At 41.8% G+C, this 16,301-nt stretch overlaps 1 protein-coding gene across 6 annotated transcripts in view; it reads right to left on the reverse strand.

The window, feature by feature from the left end:
* Positions 1 to 3,881: 3,881 nt before the first annotated feature.
* LOC142663298 (catenin delta-1-like) overlaps positions 3,882 to 16,301 on the reverse strand; it is a 77,185-nt gene continuing 64,765 nt past the window's right edge. For 5 of the 6 annotated variants that reach the window (XM_075841875.1, XM_075841871.1, XM_075841870.1 and 2 more), the window contains 5 exons: positions 16,218 to 16,296; positions 13,853 to 13,900; positions 8,467 to 8,546; positions 6,939 to 7,020; positions 3,882 to 4,490 (listed from right to left, as the gene is read on the reverse strand). In XM_075841875.1, coding sequence (XP_075697990.1) covers positions 6,958 to 7,020; positions 8,467 to 8,546; positions 13,853 to 13,900; positions 16,218 to 16,296 — 270 coding nt within the window. In that variant the 3' untranslated portion in view covers positions 3,882 to 4,490; positions 6,939 to 6,957. The remainder of the gene's footprint in view (positions 4,491 to 6,938; positions 7,021 to 8,466; positions 8,547 to 13,852; positions 13,901 to 16,217; positions 16,297 to 16,301) is intronic. The other variant, XM_075841874.1, reaches the window with a different exon arrangement.

Here is a 16,301-nt window from a genome sequence, read left to right on the forward strand (position 1 = left end):
GTGCAAATCGTTGCCATCGTAGTCGCTAAGAGGTCACAGAGCGGAGCTCAAGCAAATGCGACACTCGGCATTCAGGCCACGCTCCCATAATCCTGAATTTTAATATGTACAGCATCTAAATACATCTTTATACATCCCGATACACCAGCTTTTAATGGACTAAATAAAATTTCAAAAAAACCTGAAAAAATACATAACGGACTATACTTGTAGTAAATGTAAGTTTACCTGTAATCACGCAGCTGTGGGTGATGACCTGATATATTACGCTATGGCGCAGGTTTGTATTTAACGTTCAGTAGATTTGAAGAACTTACATGCAGAAGTTACGCTTATTCAAGAACTGCCCCTCCGCTGATTGACGGACTTCACTATTACCGAGCATAGGAAAAAAATCTGTCAAGACTGAAGTCCGTCAAACAGCAGCAGGTCATTAATAAGTAGGACTCTTCTCTGGCCGCACACAAGTTTTCCAAATTTCCTAAATTTTAAGGGAAAGATCGCTGAAATCAGAGGGCAGCATAACGTAAACTACAGGTTTCCTTTACGTGCGCATGGGTTGACAGTGGCAATGAGGTGTTAACTAACCCTGTATGACAACACACAACTCCCTATTAAAGAGCCCTAGGTGTGTGCCACTGACACCTCTGTATTACAGTATGTGATGGCGCATACTACAATTTGTCTTTTGTGCGCCTAAAGCATAAAATCTAACATAGCAGGCTATTAGCACTATATTATGGCTCTGTACTATGACATAAGGCTTAGGCCCGATGCACATGACCGCGCCTGTAATCACTGTCCGTAATTATGGGCATGGCCGGTCGCGTACAGTTATCCACATTTGCGGGCCGTGCTCCTATTAAGTATGGGAGCACGGTCCATAAAATCTAAAAAAAAAAATAGGACATGTCCTAATTTTTATGGAAGCTTTCTACGGACCGGAAACCTTCCCGTAAATATACGGGAAGGTGTCCATGGGACATAGATATTAATGGAACCGTATCTTGACCCGCAGTTACGGTCCATAATTGCGGACATAATTTACTATCATGTGCATGGGGCATTAATACGGAGTTTGCTTTAGGCCTACGTTGGTATGCCCTACGGGTTGGCATGGTATGGAGAAGATTGGTCGAATCGATTGTATGTTGTGAGATAGGGACACTATCCTGATGTATAGGAGGCATTACTAGGCAATGATGACGGTGTGGAGCGTCAGCGACTGTGCAGAGACCCACAGAAATTCACAGTGGATAGAGCTGGATGCCAAGGGGCAGTTTGTATACTTTGCACCGTTTTTGTAATATCGGTTATATACATATGAATACGTCTGGCATATAGGGATAATGTGATTTTGTAATACTTTCTACATATTGATTTTCAGAATTATTTCATACTTCCTTTATATACCACACTGTGCACTAAGTTACTTGCTTGAGAAAGACCAGTGCGCGGGTCTAACCATTGCATGATTTTATTAAAGTTTTGTAGCTTTTACTGCACTTTGATAACTAGTGAATTTCCATTATTTTGCAATAGTTCTGTCAAAGCTGCATGAGGATGGAATCTACTATCTGCAGGGTGGAACTTTTCCAATCTGCAAGGTTTTTCCATTATCTACAAATATTTACGTTTGGAGGCGTAGCGGCTGTTTGGGGCCTGTACTTTGTTTTATACATTTTGGTATTTTATTCAATTTTACATTTGGAAAACTTGTCTGCATATCTTTGAGCATGAACATATGTTAACGTGTTTCATTTATTGAAAGGGGTCGTCCACTACCGGACAACTGATGGCCTCTCCACCGGATAGGCCATCAGTATATGATCGGTGCAGGTTCGACACCCAGACCCCGCACCAGCTGCCTTTGGGCACCGGACAGCCATGCCGGAAGCAGTTGGCTCCGGCCACAGAATAGCGGCCGAGCTGCAGCTCTGCTACTATTCAAGTGAATAGGAACAGAGCTGCAGGTCAGCCGCTATGCAATGTACGGAGCAAACTGCTTTCCGGCGCTGTAAACTGCATACTGTGCAATAACGTCCGATGCCGAAACAGCTGATCGGTGCAGGGTCCGGGTGTCGAACCTGCACCGATCATACACGGATGACCTATCCGGTGGATAGATCGAGTTGTCCAGTAGTGGACAACCCGTTTAAAAAAAAGGCAATAGTGTGGAGTTAATGTGCTTTGTGAGTACAGTTCAATTTGTGTCACAATTGTTATCACAAAGTGAAACTTTTGCATTTTTTTTCCCTGAAAAACAATTCTGACCTAAAGTTGCATGGTAGACCGACACATATAATGTAAATGGTGACAGTTTTATTCCCATGTCCACTTTTAGAAATTATATAGATGTGGGAGTAAAGTCACAATTCGAGGCATGATGTGCGGTTTAAACTTGAAAATTTGCAGCGGAAAGCCAGATTTAGGTTACCTATAGTTTTAAATGTATATGCACCTCTTTACCTAGACATTTGTGATTTTTTTTTATAGAACGGCCTTTTATTAAAAAGGTGTTTTGATCTTAAACCTGTGCTTGGGTTTTTTAGTTCTAATCAAAAACTGGAATTTTCATGCAAGTTTTGAAGAAAATGCTATAAAGAGGCTCTGTCACCACATTATAAGTGCCCTGTCTCCTACATAAGGAGATCGGCGCTATAATGTAAGTGACAGTAATGCTTTTTATTTAAAAAAATGATCTATTTTCACCACTTTATTAGCGTTTTTAGATTTATGCTAATGAGTTGCTTAATGCCCAAGTGGGCGTGTTTTTACTTTAGACCAAGTGGGTGTTGTACAGGAGAGTGTATGATGCTGACCAATCAGCATCATGAACTCCTCTCCATTCATTTACACTGCACACAGTGATCCCGCTAGATCCTTATGTGCTGTCTTATACTTACACATTAACAATACTGAAGTGTTTAGACAGTGAATAGACATTCCATGGGATGTCTATTCACAATCCCGACACTTCGTTACGGTTTCTGTGGTAGTTACAGCAGAGGAAGCGTAATCTCGTTGTAATCTTTCATTTACAGCGTAATCTCGCGAGATTACAGCAGAGGACGCATAACTGCCACAGAGTAACGAAGTGCACAGATTAAATAGACATTCCACGGGATGTCTACTCACACTGTCTAAACACTTCAGTATCGTTAATGTGTTAGTATTAGATAGCACATAAGGATCAAGCAGGATCCCGATGCGCTGACTAAATGAATGGAGAGAAGCGCATGATGCTGATTGGTCACTGATTGGTCACCGATTGGCCAAAAATAAAATTAAATAAGCCTGAGGTCCCATGCACACGACCGTAATATTTGTCCGTAATTGTGGTTCGCAATTACGGACCAATTCACCGTATTTATGGGGGAAGGTGTCGAGGCCGTAGAAAGCCTCCGCAAAAGTTAGGACATGTTCTATCTCTCGCTTTTTACGGTCTGTGCTCCCATACATTGTATAGGGAGCACGGGTTGAAAACACCTGTGGCTGTCAGTGGCCGGCCGTGCCCACAATTATGGGCAGTGATTACGAGCACGGCCATGTGCATGACACCTTATACTGGTAGAAAACAAAATTACATGCGAACGGGACCCTAGTAGATTGAGATTTATATCTAAACCTTTATTGAGCTCTAGGTCATATCCACAGGACAGAAAGGCTGCACATTTTCAAATCCACAGCATGCGCAATCTCTTATGCGGAGGGTCACAGCAGATCTCACCCTTTCAATGTAGAAGGATGAAATCTGCAGCAAAAAAAACCGCACATAACACGGGCAGATTTTGTTGCGGAAAAATCCAAAGTGTGTAGGTAGCCCAAAAGTTCACCACTTGTAACGTTGCAGCAACTCTTCAAATAAATTCTTCAGACAATTTTATGTAATACGATTGTCTTAAAAAATTTTATTTATAAAAAACATAATCCTTGGCATTAGATTGATATGAAAAAGGTTTGAAAAGAATCAAGATGGGTTTGGGTCAGGGGAGTGCATGAGTCAACCAACTCCCTACATTCCCCCCAGAAAGGCCACTCGTGATTCCAAGAAAAGGGAAGAGGACGAAAATAGTGTCAAAAGGAAAATTAATTGCAGCAAATATATTACCAGATCACCCAGGAAAAAAAATAAAATACAAAAAACCAAAAGACAAAAATCAGAATGATATAGTGCTACAACAATTGCACCACAATGATCTGTCCTGGAAGATGGTTAGTGTCGCAGGATCAGTGTTATGATGGGTTAGTGTTTTTTTTTTGTATTTACAGCTTATTACTATTGCGATATTCCAGTGTTATCGCGTCTCCTGTGCTTCTTGTCCCAGTAACCATAAAAGTCAAAGAAATTTGAAGTCCACAAATTATCCTCAGAACGCAGTAGAGACGAGGGAAGGGGATTTAAGAATTGTAAAGACAGGCAGTGAGGAATAGATGAAGCATTCTTGGTCCAGACGCTCCAAAGAGATCACTCAACCACGAGTGTCACCCTGAAAAAGAAAAAAATGAATGAAAGTCAGGCAAAATCATTGGGATAGTGGTCCCCGTCCGTACATCACAACGCTGGATTACAAGCTCTGGTTTTGTTCCCTATGCACCCGAGCAGGTAGAGACTTAGTTTTTCCTTTTTTTTTTTTTTTTGGGTAAACTTCTTGTGGTCAAGTAACTGCAAAGAAAAAAATATCCTGTTGTCTAGATTAGTTTTGTTCGGTCGATCAAATACTGATGGACTTGATCAGATGAGGTTAGACCATCAGTATTTAAGTCCCTGAAAAAAAAAAGTTTAAACCTCCATAATGACACCAAAATCAGGGCTTGAGACATTATTTTGTGCTCAGTTTTTGAAGGCTACACATTTTCTGGAGCCTCCAAAGTAGACGGATTGCATGTAACCTCTTGCTTTAGACTGTAATTACACAGAATGGCCACTAGGACTGCACTCAGTTCTTTGACATCCAAGACCTGAACGGAAGAGATCAGACAAACTTTTATTTTGACTGCTCACTGCTATTGGGCATCTCTTTAGAAATGAACCCTGTTTTTTTTAGTCTTAAAGTCCCATGGGAGGAAGAACTTGCTGCTTGACCATGTGCACACAGAAGATATTATCCACTGTGGAAAACTCCTGAATTTGCTGCAAAAATCCACATTTCATGCAGATTTTGGCATGGATTTTAGTGCAGATTTTACCCTTTGCGTTACCCTTATTTAAAGTTATTATTTGGGATGTTTAATATAGGATTTGATCAAGTACAACTAGTCGTGCAGTTATAACAGAACTCCTGACCTTGCTGTTATTCCCCTATACCGATCGGTTATTTATAGTTCATGTCTTTGCACACTGGCCTTTTTTGTTTGGAAATGAATTCTGTAATTAAAACTTTGCTGGGCTCTGAATTTTAGGGACAAAGTTAAAGGGCCCAGCAGCTCTCCCGGCAAGTCTGTTTTAGCAAATACTTGTATTACCCACGAAATACCAATTCTGGAGAATCTTTTTAGAATTCTGCTTTCCGCCGATCCTCTATTAATCCTTCGGGAAATGTAAGTATATAAATTAGCATCACCACTCCCTTGTCTTCACGCAGCCTGGCATTGTCAAACCTGTGCTAATGGACTGTGTAGGGACATGCCCCACTGGGTTGGAAAATGTTAATGCCCAGATGTCAATTTATTAATAAATCTCCAGGCAAAATAATAAAATCGCACAATTCAGAGTTCAAATAAATTATGATCCAGATGTTATTTTATGGGGAATGCAAGTATTTAGTAGAACAGATCTGTCAGGAGAGGGGCCAGGTTCTCTTTTAATGTGCATACAATCTATTGGGTACTAATACCTTGGCTAACAGAAGCGCAAAATGTTCATACACCGCTGAAAGTTCAATACCGGTCCCTGTTTACAATCTTGGGCTAGGACTTTAACCCCTTGCTGCCCTATGACGTACATTTACGTTATGGGAACTATACAGTTCCTGCATAATAACTGTACATCATAGTGATGGCACGGGCACAGAAGCTGGGCCTGGGCCATCGCTTGATGGTGACGGCTGTATTATACAGCAGCCGTCTTGATCTAAAGGCTGGGATTGGTGACAATTATGGTCCCGGCCTTATATGGGGACCGTAACCAGAAAAAAACCAAAAACGTACATAAAATCGGTATCGCTGCATCCGGAACGAGCCTGGGCTTTAAAAAGTGATCACCTTATTTATCCCGTATGGTGAATGACAAAAATAGACAAACAATGCAGGAATTGCGTTTTTTTTGTTCACCCCGCCTCTCAAAAAAAAAAAAAAAAAAAAAAGGTATGAAGAAATCGTAGGTACCACATAGTGGCAACCGGTATTGTTATAGTGCAAGTAATAAAACACAAACTATATAAATCTGGTGTCGGTGTAACTGTACCGACGCGCAGACTAAAGTCAACATATCATTTATACAGCACAGAAAATGCTGTGACTGAAAAACAACAATGGCAGAACGGAATTATTTTATTTTTTTTCCACCATTTTTTTTTTTTTTTTTTAGAAGAGTTATATAATGCATTATATGTACGCCAAAATGGTGCCATTAAAAAATACAACTCATCCCACAAAATAAAACAAAAAAAACCTCAGGCTGCTATGTTGACTGAAAAATGTAAAAAAAAGTTCCGCATCTTGAAAGGTGACAATGAGGAACTTAAAAAAAAAAATCGCTGCGTCCTGAAGGCCAAAATAGGCCGCTTCTTTAAGGGGTCAAATTATAAATACAATTACATTTAAAAAGTATATGTTCCGCTACCTTGGAACTTTATTTGCATTTTCCCTTTTTTTTTTATTGATATATTCCACTTTTCTGAAGTGTGAAACCTCGGATGTGAATACGGTGCCAAACATGCAGATGAAATCATAGAAATAATAATGGCAAAAAAACATACAAAGCGTGAATTACATACACATGCGAAAGATGTGGAATTAGACTGGTCGGTCCTCAGCATCCCCAAGATCCAATGAGCCCCCAGCACTGAGAGACCTCTCCTGTGACAGAGAGCGTTAGTGGTGAGATTACTAATGCAATTCATTATAATAATGATAATCTGCCTACCAGGAACCAGGCTATGCCCCCCAAGAGTTACTGCTATTGATTTATATCGATAACTGACCCCAAAACAGCAGGTTAAAAGGGAACGCAATTTTTATTATAGAAAAAACAAATAATCTCCAGCAATCCTGAATACCCTTTACCTTGATTACATTTGGTCTCATAATACAATCAAAATTGAGACAAATATATAAAGTATTCTTCTATACAAGTTCCGGGAGTTTAAGGGTAAGTATATGTCCGGTATTATACATTTTATTTGTCCCAATGCATCTAAAACTGAAACTGTAAATGCCTACCTTTTGGGATCTACAGCTCCTATGCCGTCTCCATGGTAACAGACTACAAAAGAACCTAGTGTAGTCTGATCCTCCAGCCACACTTCCATCTGTACCCTACTTCTTACTAACTGAAAGGGGTTGTCCCAAGAATAAAGGTTATCCCCTAACCACAGGATAGGTGATAACATGCTGATCCGTGGGGGTCCGACTGCTGATCACTAGTACCGGGGCCCCGTTCTTCCGAATGAATGGAGCGGCAGGTTGAGCATGCACCCTGCCTCCATGCATTCATTCTCTATGGCACTGCCGGAGATAACCACTGTACGGTGTACATACCCGTTTAGTTATTTCCCCCTGTTCCGTTTGTCTGTCTGTCTGTCTGTTCGGCTAGATTCACACAAGTGTGGGGAAAGTCGGACGTGAAAAACGTGATGTTTTTCATGTCTGGGGAGCCCGTGTGCGGTTCCCATTTTCACGGATCCCCATAGACTTGAGCCTACGGAGGGATCCGTGAAAACGGAAGATAATAGGACAGGTTCTATTTTACAACGGACCCGTCTCAATGTGCTTTATTTCAGTGCAGGTTTACACTTGCATGGTGTAAAACAATGTACACACAATGCTAATTTGCTTTATGGTCAGTAGGTAAACCATGAGGGTAGCTTTGGCATGTCATACAGTAGGGCAAGTGTAACTAACTTTCAACAAACTCCTGACCTGTCACATGTTTTGATTGGTGGGGGTCCGAGCACGGAGACCCCCACCGATCGCTAAAACAGAGCGGCAGAAGCACTGGGGTGAGCGCTTCGTTCCGGATCGGCTTTTCTTGGAAAGCCGATGTAGCGGTGTACAGAGTGAATAGAAAGTCTACGGGCCCGTACAACGCTACATCGGCTTTCCGAGAAACTAAGCGGCTCAGCACTTGCCCGAGCGCTTCTGCCACTTTTTAGCATTCGGTGGTGGTCTCCGTGCTGAGACGCCCACCAATCAAAACTTTTGATAGGTCACTATGACATGTCAGAAGTTTGTTGAAAGTTTAGTTCCCCTTTAAATCCTGACCGGTGAATAGGACCGGCAATTGCAACATTATGCTCGACTTACTTTGAGAGGTTCTAGTTCAGAGAGATCCCCGGAACGGTTCAGGTGCCTGGCGCCATGATCCCCATTATGTGAATATGGGTCTGAAAGATTTAAAAGGGGGAGGAGACAAAACAAAGTGTAGATGAGTAAGTTCTATACAGTAAGTACATATGAACGATGTAACACGAAAACAAAAACGCGTATCTAGAATTGCACTGGATCCAAACTTCATAAAACGTACAACAAAACCTAGATAAAGAGTGAAAACGGGTCCAACTGCAGCGTTTCTCAACTACAGTCCTCAAGTACCCCAAACATGTCATGTTTTCCTCAGCATTGCTTATCTAATTATTGTCTGAGCGTCAGGAATTGGCACATGCACTCTTAATGGGATATCCTCAAATCATGACGGTACATGAGAAACGGAGCTGAAAAATACTGGTCTATAATATATTCAATAAACATCAATGCATCTCATTATTTACTTATCTGACAGCTACTCCACATTAGGGGTTAACCACAGTGGAAAGTGACCCCCAACACTCGCTACCATCACCAAAATAATGCGCCTGACCAGAATGAAGCTGTGCTGGAGCAGAACCCGGTCATGTGGATATATCCGCTTTGCTCTCCTGCTTTTGAAGCCGGTGCCGGACGCTGTAGACGGCGCAGATGCGGAGCAGAAGAACAAAGCAGTCACATGATGTACCAGCATGACATGTCCTCCGGCTCCGCTTCGTTCTGTTCAGGGTGGGTACTCGCTGCAGTTTTTTGGCATAGCTATGACAAATGTACAGGTTTTTACGGCTATGAGGATAGCAAACATTTATTATTTCTGCCCTCTGTCTGGAGGCCACAGCTGTAATTATATACATTATTGAAAAGCAGAATGCAGACAGTATAAAGTCAGCAGGGGGTTAAGACGTTTCCTATAGAGTTACTGTATTTTTCAGACTATAAGACGCACTTTTTAGCAAGAACAAATCCTGCTAAAAAGTCCCTGCGTCTCATAGTCGGCAGTCAACGGGCCCGGCTGCGCCAGACCCTACCCTGACCGCTCCCTTAACTCCTTCCCATGACGTGCAGCAACGTCATGGAGCGGGGGTGGGATGACGTTTGAAGCCGGCTCACGCTCGATACACTGCAGGTGTCAGCTATGTTTTACAGCTGGCACGCCGCCGCTCTAACCTGGCCGTTTAACTAGTTAAGTGGTTTTCCCATGAGGGACATTTATGACATATCCACAGGATGTGTCATGTCAGATAGATGTGAATCAGACCTCTGGGACCCGGCCCCCTAAACCCCGTTCTAGCTTTTTGCGCTCACGCTGCCTGATTGCGCTCACACTGATTGCATGACTCGCTGAGCTACGCGGTTTCCGTAACTACCATAGAACTGAATAGTAATTACGAAAACAGCGTAACTCGCATGCTACGTGGTTTCCCTAACTCCCATTCAGTACCATGGGAGTTACGGAAACAGCGTAGCTCAGGTTTCATAGACATTTCCAAAACCTATACTTTGAGGGACCAAGCGGCTTTAACCCCTTCCCGCAAAACAATGTGTCTGGTAAGTTGTAGGGGGGTGTGGATGTATGGAGCACGCTCACGCGATGAGCGCGCTCCATACGCTGCGGGAGTCAGCTGTGTTTTATAGCCGACACCCGGGACAAACTGCCAGGAACAGTGATCAGTTTTTTTCCAATTTTAGTCCGCAAATAATTTTTCTTCAGTTTCTCAGTACATTATATGGTACTTTAAATGCTACAAATAGAAACTACAACTCCTCCCGCAAAAAATAAGCCCTCACGTTAGTCTATTGACGGAAAAAGAATAAAAAGTTATGGCTTTTGGAACGTAGGGAGGAAAAAATGAAAATCTGAAGAAAGGCTGCGGCGTGAAGGGGTTAAAAGGGGTTTATATGTTAAAAACTCCCTATAAAATCACCCCATTTTAAAAACTGCACCCTCAAAGTATTCAAAACAGCATTTTCTAAGTTTAACCTTTTAAGAATGTCACAGGTATTAAAGAAGATATCCTGGATTTTAAAATTGATAGAATATCCTTAAGATAGGGCATCAATATTAGATCAGTAGGGGTTTGACTCTCTTCGATCAGCTGTTTCAAGGGGCCGCAGCGCTCGTACTTTCATAGCGGCTGTTCAAGGTATTGCAGCACTGGGACAACGCTGCAATACCTCATACAGCGGCTACTAAAGGAACGGCGTGTTAAAGTACAGACAAAACTTCAATCCATGTAAACAATGGAGAGGCTGCGGCGCTGATAACTGCTGGTCAGCGGAGAGTCAGACCCTTACTGATCTACTATTGATGGCCCATCCTAAGGAAGGGGGAAGTATGGAGCGTGCTCACGGAGTAAACCCGCTCCATACGATGCGGGTGTCGGCTGTATGTTACAGCCGACATTTCAGAGTAACGAGTAAGCTCGAGAGCGCTCCTGCTAGTTTAACTCATTAAATGCCGCAGTCAATAGTGACCGCAGCATTTAAATAGTTAGAAAGAGGGGGTGACCCCCTCTAACAGCTCATCGCGCCCCTGCAATGCAATCGCGGGGTGTCGATTGTTGCGATGGCTGCCTGGGGGCCTAGTGAAGGTCCCCAGGTCCGCCATCTTTGTGCTCCTATTAAGCGCTTCCTCCAGTCAGAATCACGATATACTGCAATATATTAGTATTGCAGTATATCGTGCAAGCGATCTAACGATCGCTGGTTGAAGTCCTAGGGGGGGGGACTAATAAAAAAAAAAGTAAAAATTAGTAAAATAAAGTTTTTATGTAAAAAAATAAATATTAAAAGTTTAAAAAAAAAAAAAACATTTCCCCCTAGAGCATAGTAAAAAAATAAAATAAAAACATAATTGGTATCGCCGCATCCGTGAAAGTCTGAACGATTACAATATATCATTATTTAACCCGCACGGTGAACGCCGTAAAAAAAAAAAAAATTTAAACCGCCAGAATCTCTTTTTTGGTCACCTCATCTCCCACAAAAAATGAAATAAAGTGATCAAAACGTCACATGTACCCCAAAATGGTATCATTAAAAACTACAGCTTATCCCGCAAAACATAAGCCCTTACACCACTTAATTGACGGGGGAAAAAAAAAAAAGTTATGGCTCTCAGAATTTGGCGACACAAAACACATTTTTTACTTGTAAACGTAGTAAAATATATAAAAAAAAAAAACTACCGTATATATATTTGGTATCGCCATAATCATATTGACCCGCAGAATAAAGTTAACATGTTTTAATTGCACAGGGAATTCAGTTTTTCATTTTCTATGCCACCAATAATTTTTCCCCGTTTCCTAGTACATTATATGGCACAATAAACGGTGCTACGAAAAACTACAACTACAAAAATCAAGCCCTCATAGGACTATATCGGACGGAAAAATAAAAAAAAGTGATGGCCTTTTGAATGTGGGGAAGAAAAAACTAAAATTAAAATCTGAAAAAGGGCTGCGGCGGGAAGGGGTTAAAAGTTAACCCCAGTTAACGCAAAGTGAAGGTGAAATGTGAAAATGTTTTATTTGGCAGATATTCGATTTTAATCCTTTAATTACTGTGACATGTTTTAAGAGAGAAGGGCAGATCAATATTTAACAATATACCACGTGGCCCTAGAGTGATACTTGACTGAAACACAGCCCTCAGAAATGAAGGAGCACCTTGTGGATTTTGGGGCCTCCATTTTATTATAATTGACCACTATATGTTCACAGAGGCATTGGAGGTGCCAAAACATAACCTCGCCCCAAAATACCCTATTTTGTAAACTACCCCACCCAGAAGGAATTTATCTAGGGGTGCAGTGGGCATTTCTATCCCACAGGTCAGATTTTATTAGAATTGGGTTGTGAAAGTGAAAAATAGATTTTTTTCCCCCCAATAAGATGTAGTTTGCACTCAAAACGTTTTGTTTTCACAACAAACAAAAAGGACAAAAAGGCGGTAATAACCAATATGTGGTCATAAACTGCTGTTTGGATACACAGCAGGGTTCAGAAGGGAAGGAGCGCCATTTGGCTTTTGGAGCGGAGATTTTGCTGGACTGGTTTCTGGTTGATAGGTCGCATTTGCAAAGCCCCTGTGGGATCAGTACAGTGGAAACCCCTGGGCAGTAACTCCATTCGGGAAACACCCTTTAAGGAAATAATCTGGGCGTGTGATGAACATTTTGACCCCACAGGCATTTTCTAGAAATGAGAGCGCAATGGATGTTGCAGAGTGAAAATTGGAATTTTTCCGGCCAATATGCTGTGCCCAGCTTGTGCAACCGAGCAAAAGAGAGACAGCTCTCTAATTATTATGCAGTGTTTCCAGATTTTTTTCCGCCTGGACATACGACACGGCTCAGGAGGTAGGGGAATGTTCACACGCACTAATTACGGACGTAATTCGGGCGTTTTTGCCCCGAATTACGTCCGAAAAATGCGCCTCAATAGCGCTGACAAACATCTGCCCATTGAAAGCAATGGGCAGACGTTTGTCTGTTCACACGAGGCGTATATTTACGCGCCGCTGTCAAATGACGGCGCGTAAATAGACGCCCGCGTAGAAGAAGTGACCTGTCACTTCTTTGGCCGTAATTGGAGCCGTTATTCATTGACTACAATGAATAGCAGCTCCAATTACGTCCGTAATGGACGCGGCGTTCAAGCGCCTGCACATGCCGTTACGGCTGAAATTACGTGGATGTTTTCAGGCTGAAACATCCCCGTAATTTCAGCCGTAACGGACGCCCTCGTGTGAACATACCCTAAGAGAGCACCATGTGTATTTTTAGGCCCAGTTCGATTTATGCAGGCTTGGCCCACAATTGCAGAGGCTCTGAGGTCAAATTGTACAAGCCCCCTTGAGAAATTCTGCAACAAATGTACTGCAATTCCACAAAATAAATGGACCTACTGGGGATTTATAATTCTAAAACGCAGGTGAATTTACGCACGCATTCTTTGCAGAATATTTCCAGTGGCTGAGATTTGTTAAACTAGACTTTTTCCTTTTTTTTCCCCTCTATAATTTAGAACATTTGTTGGGTACGTCATAAAAAATAAAGACTAAAAATGACAGCGGAATAGCTTTTGTCTGCATTTTGTCACAATAATAAAAATGGAAAGCGAGTGTATACGAGAAAACATGGCACCTATGTAACGTAGGACTGGTCCCACAGAGCGCAAAGCCTCACGCAGTTTTGTTAAAGAAAAAATAAATACAGTATACAATGATGCGAAATCTAAATTTTGTTCCAATCTTTGGTCAAAATTTGACCTGGTTACTAAGGAGTTAAGGTTGCTCATTTCAGACTAAAAATCGGAAGGAAAAAAACGTATCAGATAAAATGAAAACATCCAAATAATTACTATATTATATTATATTATACCTGGTCTGAGGTCATTCAAAGGAATGTCAACATTCTCCATCTTTTTATCTAGAAAAAACACAAAAATAGTGACATTTTTCTTTATAAAAATAAACACTCTTCTGCATCTGTTAGGCCCCATGCACACAACCGTATAAATCCTCCGTAATTGCGGACCCATTCACTTCTGTTGTCCACGGACACCTTCCCATTTATTTACGGGAAGGTGTCCGGGCTGTAGAAGTGTACCACAAGAGCTAGGACGATATGTCCTATCTTTTGCGCTTTAGAGGCCATGCTCCCATACAAAGAATGCGGGCGGCAGTCCGTGCCTGCAATCGCAGCCTGTGATTGCAGGCACGGCCGTGTGCATGAAGCCTTATTTGTGAAATTATGAAAGAACTTGTAAAATTGATTGCAGCAATATGCGGTTAGAACATGCTCTAGATCCCAAGAAAGCGGTGGATTCCTGCATCGATGATGTAGTGTTTGGTGCATTAAGAGGGGTAGGCAGCGTAAGGGTATGTTCACACGAGGGCGTCCGTAACGGCTGAAATTGCGGGGATGTTTCAGCCTGAAAACATCCCCGTAATTTCAGCCGTAACGGCATGTGCAGGCGCTTGAACGCCGCGTCCATTACGGACGTAAGTGGCGCTGCTATTCATTGGAGTCAATGAATAACGGCTCCAATTACGGCCAAAGTAGTGACAGGTCACTTCTTTGATGCGGGCGTCTATTTACGCGCCGTCATTTGACAGCGGCGCGTAAATTACGCCTCGTGTGAACAGACAAACGTCTGCACATTGCTTTCAATGGGCAGATGTTTGTCAGCGCTATTGAGGCGCTATTTTCGGACGTAATTCGGGGCAAAAACGCCCGAATTACGTCCGTAAATAGGCCGTGTGATCATACCCTCAGGCATATTTCTAGGACTACGGGATTACTACTCTACATACTAAACGTATTATTGCAGATGAGGATTTTCACCCAAAAACTACAAATGGACATATATTAACCCTTTTTCACTACAGTCAGTTTTGACCTTCTTGACAGAGCCCAATTTTTCAAAATCGAACACGTCCCGGTTTGCGGTTAAACAATTGTAACAACTTTTACTTATCAAAGCAATTCTGAGATTACTTTTTCGTAACACATTGTACTTTATGTTAGTGGTAAAATTTGGTCGATACATTGTGTTCGTGTAAAACACAAAAAGTAGAGAAAATTTGGAAAAATTAGTTTGTACGACAGTAATACCACACACAACTTACTAACTGGTTAACATTTCCGATATGTCTACTGTATGTTGGCATCATTTTTTGAACATCCGATTACTTTTCTTGAAAGTTACAAGGCTTAGAACTTTAGCCGCAATTTTTCACATTTTCAAGAACATGGTATATTTTCTTATCCCCCTTTTGGAACACAATCTTCACCTTTCTAAGACCTTTCTTCCTTTGTAATTTGGGAAACTTTGCTGGTAAAGTGCTGCCCTTGTATAATACGGGCACTTTCGCTTCCAGCAGATGTGCTTGGTCCCTCCCCTTCCTGGTTCCCAAATATAAGGGCTTTTGAACCTGAAGGAACGTTCTCCTCTGGCCTTCATATCAAGGTGTTTTTTTTCACCCCCACCTTACTAGAGCCAAAACTGTTTTTTGTTATTCCCTCCACATAGCCGCATGATTGCCTTTTTTGTGGGAAGAGCTGTAGTTTTTAATGGTACAATTTTTGGGGACATGCGCATTTTTTATCACATTTTATTCCATTTCATGGGAAGTCACCAAAAAACAGCGTTTCAGGAATGCTTTTTTTATTTAATTTTTTTTACGGTGTTCCCCGTACAGTATGAATGATATGTTAACTTCATTTGACGGGTCAGTACGCCTTCAAGGCCTGTATCCCTGATCGCTATTCTAATACACTGCATTACCTACGTAGTGCATTGTATTAGAACAGTCGCTGGGATGATTATAGCAACCATGGCTATTGACCGCAGCATCTAAAAGGGTTAATTGGCCAGATTGGAGGCTTGCTCCAATCCTGGCCGTTACAGCAAGGCGTCCGCTGTAATATACGTATGGCGCTGTCTCAGATTCTGGTACTGTGTTTTATGGGAAGCCCTTTCCGATAGCGCTTTTTTTTTTTTGTGGCTTGTGACATTTTTTTTCTAAGTTGCAGCAACTCTTTATTCAAAGGCGACAAGAAGTGCTGCCATGTTGATAAATAACTTTAGGGATGACCACACCATAATTACCAGTTATCTTACACCACTGCTCCAACTTCTCATATGTCTATTTTCAAGTTTGTTGGAAAGTTTCTCCAAGCAAAGAGCTTATGCAAGCGGCACTTGACTTTTTTGTATCGATTGACTTTTTTAGTCACCTACCATTCCTCTGTGTTCGTTCAATGAGCGGGAGAGTGCTGTCATCAAATCCTGGAGCCTGCTTTGAGCCTGCAAGAGACACCTAAT

Source organism: Rhinoderma darwinii, chromosome 11 (genome assembly GCF_050947455.1).
Source record: "Rhinoderma darwinii isolate aRhiDar2 chromosome 11, aRhiDar2.hap1, whole genome shotgun sequence".
NCBI lineage: Eukaryota > Metazoa > Chordata > Amphibia > Anura > Rhinodermatidae > Rhinoderma > Rhinoderma darwinii.